This window comes from Cydia strobilella, chromosome Z, assembly GCF_947568885.1.
Source record: "Cydia strobilella chromosome Z, ilCydStro3.1, whole genome shotgun sequence".
NCBI lineage: Eukaryota > Metazoa > Arthropoda > Insecta > Lepidoptera > Tortricidae > Cydia > Cydia strobilella.
Window position 1 is genome coordinate 14948942 of NC_086068.1, and position 26510 is coordinate 14975451.

General features: G+C 37.3%; 2 protein-coding genes and 1 pseudogene across 4 annotated transcripts in view; 1 reads left to right on the top strand and 2 right to left on the bottom strand.

Annotated features, from left to right (window-relative positions):
* The window catches only part of LOC134754260 (MAGUK p55 subfamily member 7), a 37167-nt gene extending 15523 nt beyond the window's left edge, over nucleotides 1-21644 (bottom strand). Inside the window, exons 1-10 of one of the 2 annotated variants that reach the window (XM_063690467.1) lie at nucleotides 21267-21644; nucleotides 20909-21180; nucleotides 20706-20837; nucleotides 12179-12208; nucleotides 9104-9271; nucleotides 6957-7153; nucleotides 6726-6841; nucleotides 4401-4564; nucleotides 2624-2777; nucleotides 973-1143 (exon numbers count right to left, since the gene is read on the bottom strand). In XM_063690467.1, the coding sequence (XP_063546537.1) occupies nucleotides 973-1143; nucleotides 2624-2777; nucleotides 4401-4564; nucleotides 6726-6841; nucleotides 6957-7153; nucleotides 9104-9271; nucleotides 12179-12208; nucleotides 20706-20837; nucleotides 20909-21180; nucleotides 21267-21297 (1435 nt within the window). In that variant the 5' untranslated portion in view covers nucleotides 21298-21644. The remainder of the gene's footprint in view (nucleotides 1-972; nucleotides 1144-2623; nucleotides 2778-4400; nucleotides 4565-6725; nucleotides 6842-6956; nucleotides 7154-9103; nucleotides 9272-12178; nucleotides 12209-20705; nucleotides 20838-20908; nucleotides 21181-21266) is intronic. The other variant, XM_063690468.1, reaches the window with a different exon arrangement.
* Nucleotides 21645-22125: 481 nt separating this feature from the next.
* The window catches only part of LOC134754150 (uncharacterized), a 33304-nt gene continuing 28919 nt past the window's right edge, over nucleotides 22126-26510 (top strand). For both annotated transcript variants that reach the window (XM_063690249.1, XM_063690250.1), the window contains exon 1: nucleotides 22126-22258. The gene's annotated coding sequence lies outside the window, so the exon portion shown is untranslated. The remainder of the gene's footprint in view (nucleotides 22259-26510) is intronic.
* LOC134755115 (uncharacterized) lies at nucleotides 23123-26136 on the bottom strand (annotated as a pseudogene).

Here is a 26510-nt window from a genome sequence, read left to right on the forward strand (position 1 = left end):
GGGCACTACCAAAAATGTTTTTAAGTTGAATCCTTACTGACAAAATACTTACATAAATCAAAGATAGATATAACTCCGTAATAGATGGATACAGTCTCAGGAAAAAACGTGCCTCGAAAATCAAGAAAATTTGATTCTCGTTCAGAGGGCGCTACTAGCTTTGGCCTACTGTCGTATAGATGGCGTTGACGGTTTCGTTTGTTATTTAACAATTTTAACGAATATCAGTGAAAGAACATGGGTCAAAATCATAAAAATAATGAATGCAAATAAATTTTTTTTATCCATATTTAAATATATTTTATCGTATTTTTATAAATCTTCATTTTTAGTTTTAAGTGTGTCGACAGATGGCAGTGAATTTACTGGGGTTACAAAATTGACTATGACAGTACCGCTCTAGTATAAGTTACTCTATGCATAAATATAGGGTGGGTTGTATTTTTCCGTCGACAGCGGACTCAGTTAACTGCTCTAAAACTAACTAATTATATCGGTACAAGTATGAAATAATACTACACTAATTCTAATTCATTCTAATAATTCTATCTGTTTTTTACAGCCCCGAACAGCAAAAAAATTAGTAATTTTTACACACATAGTTTACTGAATCACCTGTCCAGTCGACGTACAACATTCCCGCTTCATAATTATCTAGCTAGGTGTTTGATAACTACCGGTCTACCGGGCATTTTTTCTTAGTTGTTTCCAGGTGACCCGATTACAACCAGTGGAAACAATTGGGTGGTAACAGGTGGGAATAGCCCATACCGAATTAAACGAGAACTAATCAACATAACAAGTCAAGGTAGACAGCACACAGATTCATTGATTCTGTAATTCGTGATTGGAATTCAACAGCTGATGTAGAGGAGCCAAGATTTTTCTTAAAATGTATGTATTACATCTCTTCTACTATCAATAAGTGTTAGCTAGCGCTGATGGGCACTATCGCCGCGCGCCGTGCTTCACCTGAGTTGATGATGGTCTCGACGCTCTCCGCGGTGGTGCCGTACAGGTTGCCCTTGTACTCGCCGTGCTCGATCAACTTGCCGGCCGCGATGTCCTTCTCCATCGCTTCTCGCGTCACGAACATGTACTCTTTGCCGTTCTGCTCGCTTGCCTTTGGTGGTCTGGATGTGTCTGTGTGGTTGAAGGAATATTGATTTAAGTTTTTGTTAAGAGTAGCGTAATAATACTAACAATGGGAAAGGAAACTGTCAAAATGACATTCCCAACGATGGTCCTTAAAAAATAGTTTTGTATGACGGGTAGAATAGCTTTTATTATTTTTTGCAACAATCATTCAATGTGTTGTTCCGAATTGCTCTAAAATGGGAATATACCGTTTTCCAAAAAAATAAAGGTAAAAATTGAAAAGTTTGTTTGCTGTGGTTAGACATAAATGTTCTCTACTCTATGGCTTTCTACAGATAACCTTTTTGTCTAAGAAAACGCTTCGAATTGTAACTTATTTCCGTGTACACATGTGTGAGGTTAGTTAGGAATTAGTACCAGCCGCGCCTCGCCACGTCGGTGTCGAAACGCATCTCGAGGATGACGGTAACGGAAGCCTAAGGCTTCGTTCACACGGCATTGTCCTGCACGTTTTTTTGCAGTATACGTCTTAACGGATAAATAGTGGCGCATACTTTGTTCATAGAACCATTCACAAGGCGTTTGTACTGCAAAAAAACGTACATTCTTTATACGCACTCACCGGACTTGTCAAGCAAATCGAATAAACTTTAACGTATTCGGTTTGCAGTGGCGCGTAGTATAGTTCTGTTTCATTCACACGGCACGATGTTATACGTTTTTTATCGAATAGCAACCGAATGCGTCTATAGTACTAGAGTAACTTTTGGCGGGAACGCACGTTAACTTTTGGGGTCCCGCATCCGCATATTCGTATTTTTTTTCAGTAATGATGAATTTTCCAGTCGATTTAATAAATTGTCATAACTTTCAATGGACATCCGAAAGTAATTGAAAAACTTTGTTTCATCGTTCCTAAGTTATGCGAATCAATTTTCAAACGTTTTATTACGCACTGATTCTTTATTTATGGGATGTAGGTACCCAAAACCTTCTGTTTTGTCGGCGGCGAAATCTTTGTCGCCATCGATACAAATATAAAAGTACGATGAAGCGTGGATCCATCTCAGACGTCTGCCCACTGCGACAACTGCGTGAAAACTGTCGCTATTCGGCGTAAAAACGGTTATTAAACGCATGAAAATCTACCGTGTGAATACCCGACTGGTTGTACGTTTAAAATCGAATACGTGGAAAAACGTGCAGGACGTGGCCGTGTGAACCTAGCCTAAGGTCTCCGTCTCAGCATGGGCAAAAAAATGCTTTCATATGTCTTTCCGTCTATCTGGCTATGTTCTCCTCTGTAGGTCGCATTTCTCTGCCAATTGTAGTAAAATTTTGTGAGATGGTTCTATAATTAAAGGGTTTTTTTTTCTCGATTCAGTATTTCGAAAAATGTCAAAACGCGCAGTTCATGGTGGTTTGCGAGGTCTACATTACATCTAACAGAGCCACTGTGGTCGGTCAGAGTCAGCGACAAACGTGCACGGCCGGAATATGATTGTATGGGCCTTGAGTAACTCACACGGTACGGGAGTGACGAACTTGTCGGGGTCGGTGGCGATGAGCCGCCGGCGGAGCTCGTTGCGGCCGACGCCCGGCGCGCCCACCAGCACCAGCGGCCGCACCAGCCCCGGCCGCGGGTACAGCCGCGCCACCTCCTCGTATGTCGGTATCACCTACAATAGTACATTACTACAGAGGCCGTGAAGTAAGGGGTTTCCGGCCGAATAGAATAGTTAAGAGGCCGCCAACCCCTTTTTACGCCGAGGTATGTATAGTGCTTTTCTCAAATATGCAATGAAATAATAATACAAACATGATGATGATGATTGTTTTATGTCGTAATGTGATAGGTTATTCAGTGCGTGGAGTATCGAGGAGGAACAAAAATTTGATTATTTTTGCGCTACGACACACGGTTTAGGAGATACAAATAAAAAGAAAAAAAAAACTTTTTTTGTTTTTGTTTCTTTTTTTTCTTTCTAGGGTCACCTAGAGGGGAACGAAAATTTGATTATTTTTGCGCTACGACGCATGGTGTATGAGATACAGCCCTATAAAGATTTTTTTTATCTTTTTTGATTTTCATTGTGTTTTTTGTGTATTATTTTGGGGTTCCTTAAAGGGGAACGAAATTTTTATTATTTTTGCGCTACGACGCATGGTTTAGGAGATACAGCCCTATAAATAAAAGGTCACCTAGAGGGGAACGAAAATTTTATTATTTTTGCGCTACGACGCATGGTTTAGGAGATACAGCCCTATAAAGATTTTTTCTTTTTTTTTCTTTTTTTTTTCAAATATAAATTGAGGGCACCTAGAGGGAAACGAAAATTTTATTACTTTTACGCTACGACGCATGGCTTGAGATACAGCCCTATAAAGATTTTTTTTATTTTTTGATTATCATTGTGTTATTTGTGTATTATTTTGGGGATTCTTAAAGGGGAACGAAAATTTTATTTTTTTAGCGCTACGACGCATGGTTTAGGAGATACAGCCATTTAAAGATTTTTTTTTTTTTTTTTGGGGTTTTTTTTTCAAATGTAAATTCAAATGGTCAGAAGGGAACGAAAAAAAAATTTTTTTTAATGTCGCAAGTATGCTTACAGAGAGCGTGGTCGTTGGCTGTATGTAATCATTCCTTTGTCAGTCTAATCTTAGTGAGCAAATTTAAAAAGTTAGAGCAGCGGACAATAATGTACGTTTCATACTAACTCCCTACATTACTTCTTGGCCTAGGTCAAGAAGTAATGTAAGGAACCATAAATGAGCAACTTCATGTCTTTCTTCATTTCGTGACATTAACGCATACATTTTGGAGTATGTTTGAGAAAATTTTATTGTATGTAGACCTCAGACTCTTTCGCGCCATTAAAATATTTATTAGAGTTATGTCCAGGCTTACGGTTTCATTTCAACAACAATTTTAATAAAATATACTACTTTCTAAATAGCACTATTTATAGCATTATTCTTTGCACTTATTGCTTCAGGTTAAAGATTTATTCATAAAGTATATAATATTGACACGTACGCGCCATAAACATCAGCTACCAAACTCGAGGCACAGGTTTGTCCTAGACTACATACCTTATGGGTGAATCAACTTTTGTCAGACGTTGCCATGGTTACGCTCTTGTGGCATTTAAATTAATAAACCATGCATTTTCCGGTAGTTATAAGCCCTTTCCATAATGGGTCATCCACCAAACATGTTAATTGAACGTGGTACAACAGTTTTTCTAACAAACTTTGTCGCTTGGCTGCTATAAAAACGTATCCAACATTGGCAATACCTCGCGGTCGAAGTCATCGTTCTCCGTGATGTCGTATATGACCTTCCTGACTTTGGGCACGGACTTGCAGGGCAGCAGCGCGGTGCCGGTCGGCGTCGGCGAGCAGGGCGTCTGCGGCGCGCAGTCCCCGGCGCCGCCCGTCGGGCTGCACAGCGCCGGCTTTCCTGTTCGCAACCATCGCTTTCATTCGGGGGCCGGGGATTGACGACCCCTCCTCCATACAAACGCATTCCCCATTTTCCACCAGGATCTTGACATTATATATAGTAAACATTTTTACACAATTTGCTGTAGGTATATTACCATAGCTATGCCCCTTCGTTTGACTTTTTTCGACTCCTTTATTATATAAATATAGGACATTAATAATGCTACTAACTAATGCAAAAATTAATGCTACTAACTTTTTTAATTAAATGGTTTGAAAATCAAAAATAATATACAAACAAAGGGGCATAGCCGTGATTAATTAATATACATCTAATTGTGTCAAAATATTTTTTTTAAATGTTGATATTCGGAGAGGAAATTGGGGACTACGTTTGCATGTAGAAGTGTTCCCGAGCCGTTGTCCACTTTTGCCTTAAGGGCCATTTATACGAGTTTCTTGTATCTTAGAAGGTATGTACGATCGGGTTATACCTAGGGCTTCGGCAGTAGACGGCTTATGTAAGAGAAGTTGGTGTAAATTGTTAATGGGAAAATTCATTTTTATGTTAGCCTTACATTTGGCTACTATTTTTGTAGAGGAAGGCAGATGCCCTTTCCTCCATAACGATGTTCATTAGCAGAGGCCGGAACTCTCGTGGCAGCTTGAACTGTCATTAGGGACTTCTCATTTATCGACTTTCGATATACCTATATCAATACAGTGTAAAATACAACATATTAAAAGTAGAGGTAAATAACAAGCGGTCTTATCGCTAAAGAGCGATCTCTGCCAGATAACTTTTGAGTAGTTTAAAATGCGAAATAGAGATGTGCAATAACAACAATGAAAACTTAATATAATAATAATAATAGTTCCGTTTTTTTTTTTCAATTTCACGTTTAAAATCTGTTTTATTTATTACGAATATTCCATTAGATTCTTTATGAAAGAAATAAGTAGTCAAATTTTTTTCATCTTAATATCTGCTTACATTACTTCTTTTACAATTAATTATCCATTAACTATTATGACTTTTTAATATTTTGTGTTCAACATTGTATCGATAAATGAGAACTCCCGAACTCAAAAATGCCATAATAATTCCGGTGACTGCTCATTAGGCAAAGGCATACAGAGATTAAGTACAGAGTAACTGGGGGGGGGGCTCGCGCGCTCGCCCTGGAGATCAAATATTACATAAAATATACGCCCCTTTTCCCCTCCGCTCCTGCGATATCAACTTGATATGTCCTCCCTTAGTCCATCGGCTGGCGACGCCTTTGATCATCATCATCATCATACACACAATACATCACAATAGCTAGAGGCAAAACACAAGCCTAATATCAGTGTCGAAGATCTAAACTAAACAGTCTAAGGACTAACCCGGGTGACCCGGTTAAACCTGGAGTTACCATGGTTACCAGTACAATTTGACACTGGGTTAACGGTTTAACCGGTTAACCCTGGGTTAGTGGGATGGTGCAAGTGGCACCAAGCGAATAAATACAGATGGCTAGATATAGAAAGCAATGCTTCACTACGAGGACAGTGACGTCCAAAAATATCAACGCCGCAAACGACAAATCATCAAGTAGGAACAGATTGTAGATGATCTTCGAATTTCGATGTTCGCGGAAGGCCTCCAGGTAGTGTGTAAAAAGGCCAACAAGCTTCGCAAGCGAGATAAATAATATAAATAATATGATTATGTGTTTGATAATGCGACAGGCAGAAGTTTTAAATTCAATCAGTTATCTTGTCTTATCTTTAACATATAAAATTATATTGTAGAAACTTTTACCATGTCTCAAACGACATTGTAATAATAGGTATAAGGTATAATAGCACAATCGGATTAAGTCTCACCTCGAAATCCTTCCAAAGATATGAAATTTGGTATGTATGTTAATTAAAGGTCTCTTTTTCATGTCCACACTATTTGACATTTGGGGACCTCGAGGAATCGCAGCCATCTTGGAAAATGTGTACCATCCTGGAGAAATTTGTGTTTTACTCTAAATATATCTTGAATAATTAAAGCAGCGTAGTCGGCGCCAGTTTTAATAACACGACAATCGCATGGCTTCATGGCTACATCATAGAATAGAAGTCCTCGACGACATGACTAAGCGTTGCCTTATATGAATAATAATACATATTTAATTATGTACCTTCCATTGTCTGTGGGTCGGTTTGCCTTTCATGGATGATCCGACCTTCCTGCAAGGCCCTCGATGGTATTAGCCCGGCTCTCATGATCCGTTCCCCCTCCCGACGCGCTTGCCACCTAAAACGATAACACATTAAAAGGAAAATTTACTAAAAAATTGGGAAAAAATTAATGTTTGAATAAAACGTTGTCTATATAACACCATTTAGTATTTAATACTGCTCCAACTCACCAGTACGCGTCATCCTGTGATACGATGTGCAAAACGTCACCTTTCTTGAAGTTGAGCCCTGCTTCCTTGCAAGGGATATAGGGGTCTTCGGCCGAACTGTAATTGAACAGGGCCCGTACTCTCACTTTACTCTCCCGCGAACCACCCTTGCCGAAGGACGGCACCAGTTTGAAAGTTATCGTGCCTTCCGAGCTTTGCTGTAAACGAATAATGATGTAAACTGATATCCACAATTACGAATATTAACAGGCAGTCATAGATAGGTAAAGCCTGACCAGGAATATATGATCACGCGCCATGTTGCGGAATTTCTCTGGAACGAATTATTTTCATACTACACTGACCTTCTTGACAATGATCATATATTCCTGGCCAGGCTTTAGATATAATTTGGCGTAGCATGGTAAGCGGCGACTTTATAAGAAAAAACAGACTTCACAAAACAGTTTGAAATTGAAATGCCCTTATATTATTTTCATCACACTTGCTCGAAAAAGATCTTATTTCATGAAGATGTACTGAGGGTATAGAATAGGCCTATATTATCCCGCGGGAGTTATATATTGTGAAAAAACAACATAACTCCCTAAGGTGTTACAGCTTTCTTTTTTAGTTATGTCACTAATTAATTATAAGTAAAATACTTTGGTTAAAGACGAGGAATAAGGGAGTTTTACTTATAAAATACTGACGTATAAGTATAATTTAATATTTTTGATTATGTTTAAAAATATTAAAATTTGATTAATTTAATAGTCGTTTAAAATATTTTTACATAATTTTCAAATTGTGGCTGAATGCCGAAGGTCTGTGCCTTCGATGCCTAACCTGTCAAGAAATTGAAAAAATGACTATATGGCGGACGAATATTTAAAATGTCACCCGTATATAATAACTATTTCGCTTAAAATTTAGTTTTCTGCTTCGCAAGTGTGATGAAAAACATTGTGTGTAACTCCGGGGGTAAGAATATTGTAAACTCGAGTCTTTAATTCCCTCCAGCCAGCGTTTACAAAATCTCCCTTACCCCCCTCGTTGCACAATGTAGGTACTTTACTATTACAACCATAGTACATCTTAAAAATCTTTTGTCGTAGAGGAGTTCGATTCTGGTCTTCATCGTATGGCGTGGCGTCAACAGTTCCACTTCAACAAATAGCACTATTTAGGTAAATGCTAATTTATGCTTGGTTTTTAGATGAAAAGTAAAAAATATGAGAGTTCAGTAGTTCTCTCGATTCCGTATGGATCCCATCATCAGAACTCGAGCTTGGCAAAAATGTGGCTTAAAAACCTAACTTGCTTAACAAACATAACGAAGATGACAAATCGCCAAACGTGAACTATGCGCCGTTGAAGAGTTCCGTTTTGATCATCATCAGCAGTTCCACTTCAATTTATGTCACTTTTCTGAATACAAATGCTTTGTTTGTTGATGAAAATACTATTACATACAAGTCATACAACCGAATTGAGAACCTCCTCCTTTTGAAATCTTGAAGTCGGTTAAAAATCGCCTAATTAACCTATCTTACCACCGGTAAATCTTATTGGCCAAAGAAAAACTGCGATTCCCGTAAATTAAAAAACCGGCCAAGTGCGAGTCGGACTCGCGCACGAAGGGTTCCGTACCATTACGGAAAAAAACAGCAAAAAAATCACGGTTGTTGTATGGGAGCCCCATTTAAATATTTATAGATTAGATATATTTATTTCACAACATATGATTACAGTACAAATTACATTAATGTCAATTTATAAGAATCTACATTGTGATTATTTTATTCTGTTTTTAGTATTTGTTGTTATAGCGGCAACAGAAATACATCATCTGTGAAAATTTCAACTGTCTAGCTATCACGGTTCATGAGATACAGCCTGGTGACAGACAGACAGACGGACGGACAGACGGACAGCGGAGTCTTAGTAATAGGGTCCCGTTTTTACCCTTTGGGTACGGAACCCTAAAAACGAGGATATATTGCATGGTCTATTGATTATAAATAGGGCAGCGGGCCAGCATGGTCACTTTCGCACCCACATACTTGTTAGAGCGTGACAGGCATGGTGACAAGCGATAAAAATGCGACCGTGCTACCGCTGCGCCTGCGCCGCAGTACGTGGTTGTGGTGTGTATGTGTAGGTACCAGAATGGCGAGCACGTCGGCGGGCGTTTTGTTCTCGACAGTGATGCCGTTCACTTGGATGACCTCGTCGCCGGCGTGGATGAGCCCCGACCGGTCCGCCGCACCACCGTGCATCACGCGCGCTATCACGATCTTCCCCGTCTCTTCGTCCGTCTTGATCGTCGCGCCCTATACATACGAGATCATTCGCTAAAATAACACAACTAAGCGTAAGCTATCAGAGCTTTTGTCCTAAATGTTTAAGTTTCAACCAAAAGGTACCACATTGTCGGTTGTCGATAAGGTTGATTCCAAATTGAAACTATATTGAAATAGCGCCTTTTTGACAACCAACAAGAAGTACCCTTTTGGTTTAGAATGGTACATACATATTTGCTTATACAGCTTAAGTGCCTACTTATGAGGTACTACTTATGACGGCATTAATATTGCAAACACGAAACTAATGCAGAACATTATCTTTTTTTGCTTGAAAAATACGGTGAGATCCTTTCCCTACACAGAAGGGCGGCCATAAGAAAAAGAAACAAAGTTGTTACTAACCGTTGCTGGTGCCTACATGCAAAGATTCATTGATTTGTAACAGTCTAGGAAAAAATCGACCCCCTGCAAATTCGATAGCTGAACTGAAGGATATGGCGCTGACGGCGCCATACATTGTGTGGTAACTGAATTTTCAAACGTTAACGTTTGACAACCAGGTTTACATAATCTACGGAGGCTTAGCTTATTACCTGTAAATTGGAAGCTCGATTTGCCATATCATAAACAATCAATGTAAACGAATCTTTGGTTTTACATTACCATACGACATAAGTACAGTCGAGTGTAAAAATATGGGTGCACACATTATAATCAATAATTTTTAAGAAAAAAAAACCGACTTCAATGGGGGATGCCGCTGAAAGTTTACTTATTATTTGATGGTGCATTCTTAGATTCCAGACAATGAAATGAAAAAGACAGCATATTTTGCCTAATTATCCTAATCCATCTTTTGCCTAATTGCCTAATTATTATAATATTGCCTAATAATGTAGAAAAGGAGGTAAAACCACCCACTTTTCTAGTAGCATTTCGTTTTTGTAAGGGTCGCAGTTCTAACCTAACTTAACCTACTTTTCTGATAGCATTTCGTTTCTGAGTTCTAACCTAACTTAACCTACTTTTCTGATAGCATTTCGTTTCTGTAAGGTCATCGTTCTAACCTAACCTAATTTCTAGTAGCATTTCCGTGTCCGGGTCTGGGTCCGGATCCGAGTCCGGGTCCGTGTCCAGCTGTCCGGGTCCAAGTTTGGGTCAGAGTTCGGTCCGGGTCCGGATCCGAGTTGGGGTCCATGTCCAGACCCGGGTCCGAGTCCGGGTCCAAGTTTGGGTCTGGGTCCATAAGGAAGAGAACAAGTCACCAAACGTGAACTATGTGTCATTGAAGAGTTCCATTCTGATCATCATCAGCAGTTCCACTTCATCAAATGTCACTTTTTTAAATGTAAATGCTGGATTTGTTGATGAAAATACAAAAATCACAATATGTATGCATTTCACATTTGAGGAGTTCCCTCGGTTCCTCATGGGTCTCATCATCAGAACTCGAGCTTGACAAAAATATGCCTCAAAAAACTTAAGTTGCTTAACAAACATAAAGAAGAGAACAAGTCGCCAAACGTGAACTATGTGTCATTGAAGTGTTCCATTCTGATCATCATCAGCAGTTCCACTTCATCAAATGTCACTTTTTTAAATGTAAATGCTGGATTTGTTGATGAAAATACAAAAATCACAATATGTATGCCTTTCACATATGAAGAGTTCCCTCGGTTCCTCATGGGTCTCATCATCAGAACTCGAGCTTGACAAAAATATGTCTTAAAAACTTAAGTTGCTTAACAAACATAAAGAAGAGGACAAATCGCCAAACGTGAACTATGCGTCATTAAAGAGTTCCGTTCTGATCATCATCAGCAGTTCCACTTCATCAAATGTCACTTTTTAAAATGTAAGTGCTTGATTTGTTGATATAAATACTAAAATCACTATATGTAAGCCTTTAACATTTGAGGAGTTCCCTCGATTCCTCATGGATCCCATCATCAGAACTGCGTTTTGACAAAAACGGGACCAATCTGTATGTATATACTTACAATCAAAAAAAGAATTTTCAAAATCGGTCCAGATATGACAGAGTTATGGAGTAACAAACATTAAAAAAAAAACACAACCGAATTGATAACCTCCTCCTTTTGAAATCTTGAAGTCGGTTAAAAATATGTCCCAGAGCTCTTAATAAGTCAGCAAACTAAGAACTATGGGACATATTTTTGAGTAAGTTATATGCACTCATATTTTTACACTTGACTGTACCTTTACCTACGAGGTTGTGCGCACATTTAGTTAAACGCACAAGCGGCTTGCCGCGCAAGAGGGTTTTTTTTTTCAGGATCCCACCGCCAGGGTGGTGTCGTTCTTGCTATTAAGTAGGTACCTTTGTCTGTTTTAATTGAAAATCCGCCGACTGCGACTAAGGGCTAATGCGGATAAGTTCAACTCTTATCGGTATTTCATCTTAGCTCATGTAAATTTTATAGCTATATACATATATATAACGACTAAAGTAGGTCATTTTCTGCATCATATAGTATAGATGAATGTAAAGATAAAGCGAAAGTGTTTAAAAATTAGAAATCGGGATAAAACTAAATTACCTAATGTCAGATATGATTATACAAATTAACAACATAAGTTGCATAAACATCTAGAGATAGGAGCTAATAAGTATATAAATTGTAGACACTTGGAGAGCAAGGGTAACGCACAGTCAAGCACTCTGATTTATCAACCAATTGGAACCTTTTCACAATGAAAATTCCTATAAAATTCATGAGGGATTTCATATAATTGTCGCTGTGACAAGGTTCAAAATGATCCACAATTTAAAAAGCTTGACCATATAAGGAATACAACAACCAGACAAACAAAACAAAAGTGTGTGAACCAAATAGGTACAATCCACAAGCCAGGAATAAGTGTACAGAAAGCATCCAAATAAATAGCAGCTAAGTATTGGAATTGACTTACCACGATTGGCTCGGCACTCTGGGCTCCACCCTTGATAGAAAACATTTCTCTTCAATGTTTACCTTCCTAATTACTATTAATAAAATATTATGTTGACAACTGAGATAAAGGTAAGAAGATGAACTTGGTCAAGTGCTAGTATTATCTAACATTGAATTAATTTAACCTGTAACCTATCACCTAATTACTGATCTTGTTGTTGGATATGTTAACTAATCAATTTTAACCTGTAATCTAGGTATCACCTACTTACTGATCTTGTTGTTGGATATGTTAGCTAATCAACTTTAACCTGTAATCTATCACCTACTTACTGATCTTGTTGTTGGATATGTTAGCTAATCAACTTTAACCTGTAATCTATCACCTACTTACTGGTCTTGTTGTTGGATATGTTAGCTAATCAACTTTAACCTGTAATCTACCACCTATTACTTACTGATCTTGTTGTTGGATATGTTAGCTAATCAACTTTAACCTGCAATCTACCACACTGATCTTGTTGTTGGTTATTATAGCAAATCAACATTAACCTGTAACCTATCACCTACTTACTGATTTTTTTGTTGGATATGTTAGCTAATCAACTTTAACCTGTAATCTATCACCTACGTTTATTGACCTTGTTGTTGGTTATTAGAGCAAATCAACTTTAACCTGTAATCTATCACCTACTTACTGATCTTTTTGTTGGATATGTTAGCTAATCAATTTTAAACCTGTAATCTACCACCTACTTACTGATCTTGTTGCTGGTTATGTTAACTAATCAACTTTTATAACATAGCTGCTATTTCTAAATTAAATTAAATTTGGTTTATGACTTATTTGGTTGAGGAATTTAATTTGTGTGCCACTTCATATCTTGTCACAGTGGCAATATTATGAGATACCTAGGCGCTTGCATATTGGTTGTCACTGCAGTAATCAAGTTCCATGAATGGCGTGGCGGGCAAGTTCTGCGGGCAATTCAATATTTACATGTTTTTCATACTTTATTTCAGAAAGGGCTAGATCTAGATCCTTCAATAGTTTTTACACTGTGCTTGGTAGATCAAGTGAATTAAGTAATAGAAATTAAAAAAATAATTATTTTTATAATATTAGCACTGTGGTAGAGATCAGTTACTTTAATTTCACAAGTTAACTGAAAGCTTATTTGCTGTAAGTACAGTTTTTTCTAATTATAGAAGTAAAACTGAGTTTAAAACCTTGTTTAATTTACGTTTTAGAGTTAGAGATATTAATATACATATATACACGGTGTTTCGTGACCCACTGAAAACCTAAAAACAGTTTGTTCAGAATCGATGGGAGAATTAATTGCGCTATAATTTAATGGGGGTAATTTTTTATCATTTTTTATTATTTTTACATGCCAAGTCTACAAGTTTGTAATGCGACAATATCAACAACTAGCATTTGACACGTTATTTATCAATGAGCGATACCCTTAACTGGCCATTGGTAAACCTTATCTCTAGACTTATATTGACCGGGATATAGACCGTGATTACCTTTTGTATTATTTGTGAGCTCCCGATATTTCGACGCAGTTACATGCATCATGTTCACGGGTGACTGAAGATAGCGGGTGGGTGTCAAAGTTGTGTAGACAGCGCTCTGTCTACCCTCATTCTTGCGCGTCGGCTGCGTTCACTTTCAACGTTACCAACGGTCGCATTCACACTTGTTGGTCCGGTCGCGTTCACAATCGTTGGTCTGTCCAAACACACTACACTCACGGTGTCACTACGCGTGTTTGATTCGGATATCACTGGTAAACACAAACAAATCACAGGATTCCACACATTTGACAGTTTAAACCCATCTTCACGATTGAAATTTTTGTATTTGTGAATTTCAACGGCTTCTCTTACCAATCTTGGTATATAGTGGCGTTCTGTCGAAATGACCTTGGGACTATGCAACTCGATCCAGTGATTTGTACCCGACTCAAGGAGATGCTGAGCAATAGCTGACTTGCGAACGTCATTGTTGGTAGTGACGTTCTTGTGACGTATACCAAGATTGGTAAGAGAAGCCGTTGAAATTCACAAATACAAAAATTTCAATCGTGAAGATGGGTTTAAACTGTCAAATGTGTGGAATCCTGTGATTTGTTTGTGTAAAAAACCAGTGATATCCGAATCAAACACACGTAGTGACACCGTGAGTGTAGTGTGTTTGGACAAACCAACGATTGTGAACGCGACCGGACCAACAAGTGTGAATGCGACCGTTGGTAACGTTGAAAGTGAACGCAGCCGACGCGCAAGAATAAGGGTAGACAGAGCGCTGTCTACACAACTTTGACACCCACCCGCTATCTTCAGTCACCCGTGAACATGATGCATGTAACTGCGTCGAAATATCGGGAGCTCACAAATAATACAAAAGGTAATCCCGGTCAATATAAGTCTAGTGAAACTAACCGTGAATCATTCAAAACCCAAACCTTATCTGGTTGCAGTAAGGTATGCAAAAGGTCAGTTAACAGTGTTTACGATGGTAACTAGCAATTGTTTGATGTCACTAAAACGACGAAGTATCTTGTGTAGAATTACCAGTCGAATAGAATAGTTAAGAAAAGTAAACAACGATTTTTTTTAAATATGTATCGGATTTAAGACGAGTTCAAAATAACTCAAGATGAGTTCAAAATATTAAAAAAATCTGTTGGGGTGTCTCAGGTTTTCAGTGGCTCAAGTAACACCGTGTATATAATATTACCGACAGCTTGGTTACTGAGCAAAACAAAATAAAAAGTGAAATTGCCACGTTCGTCGACACAAGCAAGAATATTGAACAAAAGATTGAGCACCTAGACGCGGAGGTTAATCAGCTGAAAACTAACAATGCGTTAGTTGCAGCGGAGACTTCACACTATGAAGAAGTTGTTGCAGAAATGTATGAACGCAGTGTCAGAATAAAAAATGTCATTATAACCGGATTGCCAGAACCTACTTCGACAGACCATGGGGAAAGGAAGGAACAGGAAAAACTGTAGTTTTGGAATTATTAAAGACTGTTAATACTGATTGTCCCGAACCATTGAAAATTATTCGCTTAGGCAAGTACGACCCGAGTACACACCGCCATGTAAAGGTATGTTTTCGTCTCAAACCGATGCAATATCAATACTGCAAAATAGGAAAAAATTAACAAACAATGCAATCAGAATATTCAGCGACCAGATGCCCCAACAACAAGCCTATTACAAAAGCGTTAAGAAAGAACTGGAACGTAGAACCACAAATGGTGAAACGTCTTTAATTATAAAGTACATTAAAGGTATCCCCAAAATCATCAAGAACTTGCCAAAAAACTCCAACCAACAGCACCAAGTAGCAGCACCCGAAGCCTAGCGACGGAAAAAATAACGTACCAAATAACCAGCACCTACACTGATCTAACTACTAGCAAAGGATCTCTAAAGTGCTTCTATGCGAACGCCCGTAGTATAGTCAAACCTGGCAAATTCGACGAACTTAAATGCGCCGTGGAAGCTATGCGAAACACAATACATATTATCGTAATAACTGAAACTTGGCTGAAGTCTGATGATGAAGCTATGAACTACCAGCTACCGGGCTATACGCATTATTATAACACAAGAACTAACGAAAGAGGTGGAGGCGTATAGATTTTTGTTCACAACTTCCTTAAACACAACATCATAGAAAAGCAATGCTTAAATGGTAACCATTACCTATGGGTTCATCTTCAAAAGTTTTCAGTTGATATTGGCGCTGTATATAGATCGAACCATGACACTGTTAAAAACTTTTCCCCTCACTAGCTCGGAAAGTTGTCGTTTATCCTTCAATACAAGCGGGGAAAAACGCGTTTTATCCACTAGTGGGGAAAGTAATTTGACCTTGGATGGAGCGTGTTTAAGTAGCTTGACAGATAACAAAACGTAAAACGCTCATGATAATGGTTCGTTCGATATTAATTATTATTAAATAAATGGTTTGAGAATCTAATAACAAATACCAAATTTAGCTTTATTTAATGATTTTAAGTCATAAACCTTAAAATTCCATAAGAAACGTTTGTTTTTTATAATGATGTTAAATATAATTCTGAACGCACAAGTTGAGTCGATGCAATTTCAAAACGCATCGTTGACATTTCATACATCAGAAATGTCAACATTGTCAACAATTTTTTTACTTAAAACCTTTTCTCACCGACTCGCGTAAAAATACACAACTTCCAGAGTTTTCTGTTATAATATCGTAAAGAAATGAGTGATTCCAGTGATGAAGATGATCTAACGCCTGTGGATGTTGCACTTTCCTCGCTATAGTGAGGTGAAAAGTTTTGTGTTACACACGGGCGCAAATGTATTTTACTTCTCGTGTGTTGAAACACTCGCTACGCTCAGGATTCTATTTTAGAACCACTCGCTTCGCTCGTGGTTCACCTATAGAATCCTTTCGCTTGCTCGTGTTTCAATTCTACACTCGCGGGTAAAATACAACTTTGCACCCTTGTATAACAAATAACTATTTTAGAACTATACTCAACGCAACTCCAAAATAGAAAAAGGGCCTTAGTGTTTGGTGATTATAACCTGAATCTACTGAGTTCCGAAAAATGCGTAAAGGACTATAAACTAACCCTAAAAGAAAACAGCTACCAGATTATAAACAAAATTGATACAAACCATTCCACACGTGAAACCTCGTCTACAAGAACTATACTGGATCATGTATGTACAAACTTAAAAGATAGTAACTTTCACCTTGCCATTATTGAATCAGCTATGTCAGACCATAAACAGATATACTTTGAAGTCAAAAAATACCATCCAAAAACTACAGAAAATAAAATATGAGAAAACAAATTACGAAAATCTATGGAAAACTAAGGTATAGAAAGCTGCAAGTACGAAAATGAAATCAATGACTATACTCTATTTGAAAGAAGACTCCTATCAAGTATAAACAAAAACAAAGTAACGAAAATTAAAATATTAAACCCGCCAAGACAGGATTGGATTAACCAAGAATTAATAAAGGAAATTAACTCTAGAAACATTTTATGGCAACAATTAAAACTAGACCCAGAAGACGACAAATTGAAGCAAGAGTTTAAAACTAAACGAAACAAAGTGACAAATATTATTCAAGGCACAAAAACTAGATACTACCATAAAGCTTTCATGGACTGCAAAAATAATCCATCGAAGATGTGGAAGCTTATTAACAGCCTATCAGCGAACAAATCGACAGAACGCTCAGCACCGGCAAAACTGGATTCTGGAACAGGAACTACATCAGACGTAAAGGAAATGTGTGACATTTTTAATACTTATTTCTCCACTCCAGTAGATACCAGATTTATTATTTTTAAATATACAGTAGAGTCCGGTTATAACGATGCCTAAGGAACCGCTGATATTACGTCGTACTAACCGGACGACGTTCTAATAAACGAACTGCCAATTTTGATATATTTTTAAATCAAAATACCCAATTACGTCATTTTGTGTTTATGCGACCATCAATGAAAAAAAAAACATTTCAATTAAAATATTGATTTACAACTTTAGTATAACAACATTTTGTCTTAAATGGAGAGACTTGTGTGTTTGGAAGAAGCCACTTTTGCGCGTACTTGTACTTACTCGTCATCCGCAAATTACTCCCGTAAATTAAAAAGTCGTTATTATTGGGGATCTAATCAAGATGACAATCAGACAATTACACATCGACAATCGACAGTTTTTTTCTTTTTAAAAATAAAAGAATGTTTCCTTTGAGCAAAATAAGCTAACTTAAGGTTTTAAGGCACTTTCCCTCCAGGACCCATTCATTCTTTCCACACTGTACATATATTATGTTATGTCCAATTACTTTCTCGGCAACCGTTGGAGGAAATCTCGATTTAAGGGTAGTTTAAACAAAGCAGTTCAAACCGGGGTGCCCTGGTGGAACGAATGAGTTACAAAGCATATGTTTTGAGCACTAGAGCACACCTTATCATTTACCACATTACGGACGCCATGATTATAGTAATCTGCTCATGGGGGAACAATAGAACTGCACTCGCGCGCCACCACATGCGCTGCTCGTCGTTCGACGTTAGCAGATGCAATCCCCAAAAACTTCAGTCAAAATACTACATATACTTGTACTTCCAAACCAAACCCTCTTAAATTATTTAAATTTGAACCTGCTACTACCGATGAAATTTCAAAAATAATTGATAATCTGAATCTTAATACAAGCTCAGGACTAGATGGCTTAAATACAAAATCAATAAAATATCTAAAGAACCTAATACAAGAAGATTTGACCAATTGTATAAACAGAAGTCTTAACGAAGGTGTCTTTCCTGATAGCTTAAAACAAGCCAAAGAATCACCAATCTACAAATCTGGAACCCAATCTGATCCAAATAACTATCGCCAAATCTCTGTTCTCCCAGTAATTTCAAAAGTGTTTGAAAAAGTCTTATATAGTCGCATTAAAACATATTTGGACACTACAAATTTCCTTCATGAAAAACAATACGGTTTTCAACCCCAGTCAAACACACTTTCGGCAACAATTGATATAGTAACAAGACTAAAAGTTAACATAGACAATAAACAAATAGCATTAGGCATCTTCAAAGACTTTAAAAAAGCATTTGACACCGTCAGTCACAACCTGCTAATACAAAAACTACGAGCGTTAGGTATTGCTGGTACTGCACTAGATATACTTAAATCATACCTTAAACATCGACGCCAAATAGTCAAAATTCAAAACTATCAAAGCGAGGAAAAATCGATAACATGCGGCGTTCCGCAAGGCTCAGTTCTAGGACCGTTACTGTTCCGTATTTATATTAATAACATAAACGAACTTGGCCTTAAAGGTGACATTACACTATATGCTGACGATACAAGTCTCTTTTACTTTGGAAACTCTATCAGCAGTGTTATAAATGATGCGCAAAATGATCTGGACCTATTAAACACGTGGTTTCAATGTAATCTATTAACTATCAACATCTCGAAAACGAACTATATCATTTTTGCAGCCAAAAATAAAAAAATACCGGAATTTCAACCTCTTAAAATAAACAACGTAGCCATTCAAAAAGTGGAAAAGGAAAAATATGTAGGGTTAATACTGGATAAAAACTTAAATTGGAAGCCACATACTGATAAAGTTAAATCCAAATTGACGTCATCACCCGGGCCTTGCGCAGCTTTGCAAAAAATATTCCAACTCAAGTACGGTACACCATATATAACTCGCTCATAAAACCGCACATAGACTATTTAATCGAAGTGTGGGGGACTGCTACTAAAACTCATCTCGAAGGACTCCAAATTGCCTAGAATAAACTCTTAAAAGTGCTATTTCAATATCATTATCTAACTCCAACAAAAACCTTATATAGCGAAACGAAACTCCTGAATATAAATCAAACCTATCAGTACAACACCTGCCTATTAGTTAGGAAAATACTTAAAAACGATATACGTACTCAATTAAAATTCACTAGGAAACACCATGTGCAAAAAATGAAATTACGTAATGCCAATGACTTAATATTACGTCCATCGCGAACCAACTACGGGCGTAAAAGTATCTTATACGAAGGTGCTCAATTGTTTAACAAACTTCCTAGAGTTATTAAAGAAACAAAATCAATGTTCCATTTTAAATCCCTGCTTAAAATTCACGCTTTAAAAAAATTCTAATTAATACTCTTAAAAAGTTAAAACATAGTTATATGTAAAAGTACCTAATACTTACTTTATATCCTTTCATAAATTGAACGTATCTCTGCAAATAGCAACCATAAAATATACCATTCTATAAACACAATTAAGATTACATTTACATTAACGTAATAATAAGTATATATTTAAAATATACCCATAGACCTAAGTAACGCAACTTACCTATGTTATACTGTAACTACGCTCAGCGTATGCATGCCGCATCTAGTTTGAACCGTTCCGTGTACTCAATTGTAAACTTGTTTTGCATAGTTACTCGCGCGTTATCGCTGCCCGCATCGCAGGCGGTCAGTTATAATAAGTATTATTGTAAAACTACCTATATTATTTAAGTTAAATTAAGTATTTAAGTGTTTTTGTGCGCTCTAAACAAAATGTAATATACTGTTCTGTATTTATCTCGTCAAGTGAATTGTACAATTCTTATGAGAATAAATGATCTTAAACCTAAGCTAATGTTACTTCTCTAAATATACACTACAGACTATAAGTACAGTCAACGTCAATAGTTAGTAGCAGATAAAACAACGCGCCAAAAGTATCTACCAACCTTGAATATGTTTCCAAATTTAATTTCAGTATTCATGAGACTCAGTAAATTTTGCAGTTTTGAATTATGAAAGTCATTGAAATATAAATCTCCAATAGCCAATTGGTATTTGTACTTGTAGTTATACTGGCATGTGTGAATAAGCAAGAGTAAAAACATACATTTTAACACATTAGAAATAGAGTCATCGCAAGATGATTAAAGAAATAATCAGAATTTTGTACCAGTGGTTCGTCACTCTTCACTAGTTGGACAATTTTGACTGTTTCTTCTTCTTCATCCGCATCTGATGGCACATCGGGGAGGTGGGGGTAGTAGTCCTTCTGCGCCACAGCATCATGTGTACATAATATTGCCTGTAAACAATGTATATTAGTATAGGTAGCCTATTTAGATTATATGTATATAAAGAAAACTGATTACCAACCTGGAAGTGCGGTGTCTGTAATAGACTCAGAAGCTCTTGATATTCTTTGGAGACAGACACCACATTGCCCAACAAATCCAGAACTTCTAGTGTGACTTGCATAGCATTTGACAGCAGTGGGAAGAATTTGTCATCCTTTCCTTTTGCTGCAATCTTGTTGTGAACTTGAACTAATGCATGAAGCTGCTTCGACTGTAGAAGTTCACTCAAAAAAGCTACATCTTCACCGCCTGATTGGACTTCCTTCAGCGAGCTCAATAGACGAGTAAGTGCTTAAAATAAAGATAAAAGTCACAGCTTAACTGTTTGATACCCATACTTTTTATTTCAATTCAAGAATATTACTATAAAATATTACCTGGGTCCCAGTTCTCAGATGGTGTATCCATATTTACATATTTATAAGTAGGTATATTTATTCTAAAGAAGGTATTGAAAAATATTTAAAAAGGCATATCCATTATAAAGCGTACACGTTAGAGTGAGAATGGTAACAAGTAATTTCAAGCAACATCAAGTGTATAAAATTACATTCTGAATACCGCAGGACTTTATTGCGGATACACTTAAAGCACATATTTTTAACTTTTTAGTAACATTGTAATATTTTAAGTCATAAGTGCAATAAGAACTTTCGATTATTGCTAAGCTTATGGTCTCACAAAAACTTCGACGATAATAAAGCTTTAGGATTTATAGGTTTTTCACCAAAACTACATTAACTACATATTTCGGGTAACGAATAACGATCTGTCAACGACAGAGGTAGTAGACACGAAAGCGACTGGCGCGAGTGAAAATTAAAATTGAAAATCAATACAAATTAGACCGTTCCGTTTTACGCATAGTCGATACAATTCCACAATTTCTACGTTCTTCTTTTCTGTTTTTTGTTATATGTCATTTTTTGATTTTATAAAATTTCACAGGAAACCGAAATTATAATAATATAATATTAATAAAGTAACTTCTAAAAATAAGTGTGGTTTAGTGCTAATATGAACAATTATATATAAATTATTATTCATTAAAACATGTTCTTTAATCTTTACAATAAATAATATATTATATAACGTCTAATAATATATAGACAAGACGAACGAAGAGAAAAAATGTGAAACAATGTTTTAAGCTTTGAAGATCTCTATCTTGTAAGTTGTAATTACTCTATACTCTATAGTCTCTATCACAGACTAATAAGAGATACGTCTCTATCTCTATAATGTCACGACAGCATTGTAAAATAATTATCGATCGAGCAGTGTTGAAAAGCCGATTGTTTATTATATCGCGTGAATAAAAATAAAGTTTATTCTACTAATAATTTTGGAACTTATTGGAATCTTAGCGGTAAGTAAAGTAGAATGTACAATTTAAATTCATAGAGGCGATGTGTTAGTTCAATAAATGAAAAAAATCTTACTAAGTGGAACAAATTAAACTCGCAAGAATATTTTGCTAATTTGTAAAATAATAAAGTAGCACAGCTATATTTTTAGTATTTCATGACATTCAGTGACGAAAACAATCAATAGCTCGCTGTCTTGTGTGTTTATTTAAGCTTGCAAGAGTTGTATTTGTTTAATACTGGGACAGAACATAACACTTAAGTATTAACTTTTATTTTGTTTTAAATGTCAATGTGTGTTTACTTACCGTAGGTGTGCTTATTTTAATTGCACATATATAATTTACTGAGCAATACTTTTCTAACTCCAGACCTACATCTCAGGTTAGTAGTTATGTTATTAATGCTTATCAGACTGTTATTTTTTTTCATTTTTACTATTACACCGTCTAACCTACAAAGCAATGCTCGAGTATTAGAATAAAATGTTCAGCTGCTGAGCATACATGTCGTATTAAATGCTTTTGTCTTAATTTGATATATTGGTTCTTATAGTTCATTTCATTTAGCCGTCACATGCTTAACCAACCCACCAACTTATAACTATTTTAATTTAAGAAATTGGTCACAGAGGGACATTGTGCTAGTTTCCATCCAGCTCTAGTTTTCGTCCACTTTGTAAAATTTGAATATAAACCTACCTTGCTGCACAAATTTGGACTTATTGCAATCCTTAATGTCTAAATAATAATCAGAAATCATCGCATTTATTCGTGGTAAACTATAACATACAAAAAGTATAAAAAACAAATAGATCTATCTACATAAAAAATATATTTCGCAAGTGACTTGTGGTCCTTTATCCCCTAGATGGGGCAGAGGGCATCCACAGTGCTCCGCCATCCCGTTCGGTCTTGAGCTTGTGCTTAATTTCGCTCCACGTCTTGCCAATGGTCGCCGCCTCTGCAATGATCGCCCGCCGCCAGGATTGCTTAGGGCGACCACGTTCAGGTAAAGCGTTCCTTGGGGATTCCAGTCTAGGGCTTGCCTTGGGATATGATTCGGGTCGCTTCGGAGCATGTGGCCGATCCAGTTCCACTTGCGGCATTTGATCTGCTGGTCGATCGGAGTCTCACCACAATGATCCCAGAGATCTACGTTGGATATTCTCTCGGGCCAGTAAACACCGAGGATACGGCGAAGACAGCGGTTGATGAAGACTTGGAGCCGATGCGAGATGTTGTTAGTGACCTTCCACGTCTCACATCTGAACAGCAATACGGTTCTCACGTTGGACCGGAATATTTTGAGCTTAACTCTCCTAGTCAGTTTCCGCGATCTGTGCGAAGGATGCTTTCCCCTTGGCGATTCTCGAAGCGATGTCCTCTTCGGTCCCTCCTGTTTCCGACACTACACTACCGAGGTACGTAAACTTGTGGACCTTCTCCACCCCCTCTGTGCCGATGAGCAACGGCAACGAGCTCGGCGCTCCGCACCTCATATCCTGGGTCTTCCGAATGTTAATCTTTAGTCCCACCTCTAAAGCGTCTCGCCGTAGGTCGTCCAGTCTTGCATGTCGGCGCGCGTGTGGCTCAATAGGCATAGGTCATCGGCATAGTCCAAATCTTCCAAGACGTTGGAGAGTCCCCACTCTATGCCGCGGCGCTTGTTGTTGGTGGTGTTATTCATGATGTCATCGAGGACGACAAGGAATAGGAGAGGTGAAAGGAGACACCCCTGACGAACACCCGCATGGACCGGTATGTCCTCCGAGACGAGGCCGTCGTGAGTCACCCTACAAGAATACTTCCTGTAGATGAGATGGCCTTAATCATGTTCGTGATCTTCTCGGGGACTCCAATTTCACGCAGCCGGTCCCAGATACAGCTCCATCGCAGCGTGTCGAAGGCTTTTTAGAAATCCACAAAGGTCAAGTACATTTCCCTCTGCCATTGATGCCTGTTCGAGTATTATGCGCAAGGTGTTGATCTGGTCCGTACACGATCGGTTACGGTCACAAGTAGCGAATTAATAAAAAAATATATTAGTTGCTACTCCGTCAAGTGGACTAAAACTAGAGCTGAAGCTGGTTCAGTAGCATCCATAAAATGTGACAAATTTACAAGTCTTTGGCTTATTTTTGATTATTATATGTAGATATGGGTTCCACTGTAAACGTAGCTATGACTTCACACACACGCACTACTTTGCAAGTACGCAGTTCAATGCAAAATCTTCATACCTCTACAATAAAATCAACAGGAAACTTGACATACACTCAAAATCATACCGTAAATCGCTTATCACCAAGTTGCTAAAAACGAAATCGTATGAGGCCACGGAGAATATGTTACGATCGCCATAGTAAGAAGCACCACGCAAACACACACACACACACATACACACGGTGTTGATAGTTCATAACAGTGTCATAACTGTAATAAAATTGTAAATAATATGTCAAATTGTCTAAGCTTGCTCTATGTAGTACCTGAGTTACCTACTGATTTGTTTATTTTCTTTAAGAGGCCGGTGTCGATTTTAGTCGCAAAAATGTAAAATTAATAGATTTAGTCGGTGAAATTGTATACCTTTTGTTACCTAATTGAAATAACAAGTACTGGTTTCTATTAGCACGTCTTCTTATCTTGCCTTTTATCAGATCAATTGTTTGAAAACAAACTCACTAAATTAGTAACGATTTTTTTTTCTGATAGACGTTTAGGTAAACGCGCGTAAAGCACTGATTTTGTCGCTCTTATTTGAGTAGTAAAGTTCGGACTGCTAAAAATGGTAAATTCGTGTTACACATATTCTGTTATTATATTATCCTTTATTTCAGACAGTAAATTTCATTTTGTCTGTCTGCCACCTATTGGCAAAAGGCCTCCTCCAACCTTCTCCATTCCTCTCTATCCTTGGCAACTCTCGTCCATGTGCTTCCTGCTATAGCTTTGATGTCGTCCTCCCATCTTCTAAATGGTCTACCTCTTTTTCTTTTCTTATATCCTGTGAACCAGTTCATTATCTATTTTGACCATTTTTCTTTGCCTCTAATTGTATGTCCTGACCATTTCCATTTTAACTTTTTTATTGTTTTTTGTGACATCTTTTGTTTTGGTGAGCTTCTTTATGGATTCTATTCTTATTTTATCCGATAGTCTTTTCCCCAGCATACTTCTCTCCATGGAGTTTTGGCAAGTTTCTAGCTTTCTAATGTGTGTTTTAGTGAGAGCCCATGTTTGGCAGCCGTAAGTGAGTACAGGAAGTAGCTGATATCAAAGAGTTTCCGCTTGATAGTTACATTGATATCTTTATTTTTCATTATTTCTTTTAGGCTCCAATATGTCTTCCAAGCATTTCCAATACGTCTATCTATTTACTTTGAGGTTAGATCTACCGGAGAAATTATCTGGCCTAAATAGATGTACTCATTGACGTATTCGATTGGATTATTATTGATGAGAATAGGTTCTTGCTTGTCGTTAGTCATAGCCTTGGTCCTTAGTGTGTTCATAACCAATCCCACCTTCTCACTTTCTCTAAACAGGACATTCAGCTTTGTTTGCAATCCTTCACTTGATGATGGGAGTATTATCAGGTCATCCGTAAATCTCAAATGTGAAAGGTTTTCACCGTTAATAGATAGTCCACATTTCTCCCAGTCTAATTGACGAAGGACTTCTTCTAGAACGGTTGTGAAGAGTTTCGGCGATAGTGGGTCCCCTTGACGTACGTCTCTTTCTATTCTGACGTCTTTGCCTTCCTGCTCTAGTTTTATTGTGGCCTTGCTGTTGTTGTAAATGTTTATTAGTATTCTGATGTATTTATTTTCGATACCTTGGTTTTTGAGTGCCTGCCAGACTTTCACGTGCTCCATATACCTAACATCACGCGATATATAAAAATTCACTCCCTATAACGACAATTGTTCATTATTGGCTAAAGCATAACGAATATCGTCGCTATATAGAGTTTACACTGTAATTGCATTTTATAGACATAAATTGCCAGTGTGAATTACGCTTCCATAGTCGCATACAGCATACAGTGGCCTATCCCACAAAACTTTACAAGTGTACAATTTGACAAAATTGTTAAATTGTAAACAAAAAAATGTACCACAATAATTACAAATATGTATTCGTTACAAGTTTTCAGTGTACAAATATGTCACTTTTGTGAAAGCGTATCACAAAGAAAAAGGTATGTCACGACAGCTACATAATTGTAGGATTGTTGATTTTTGAATAT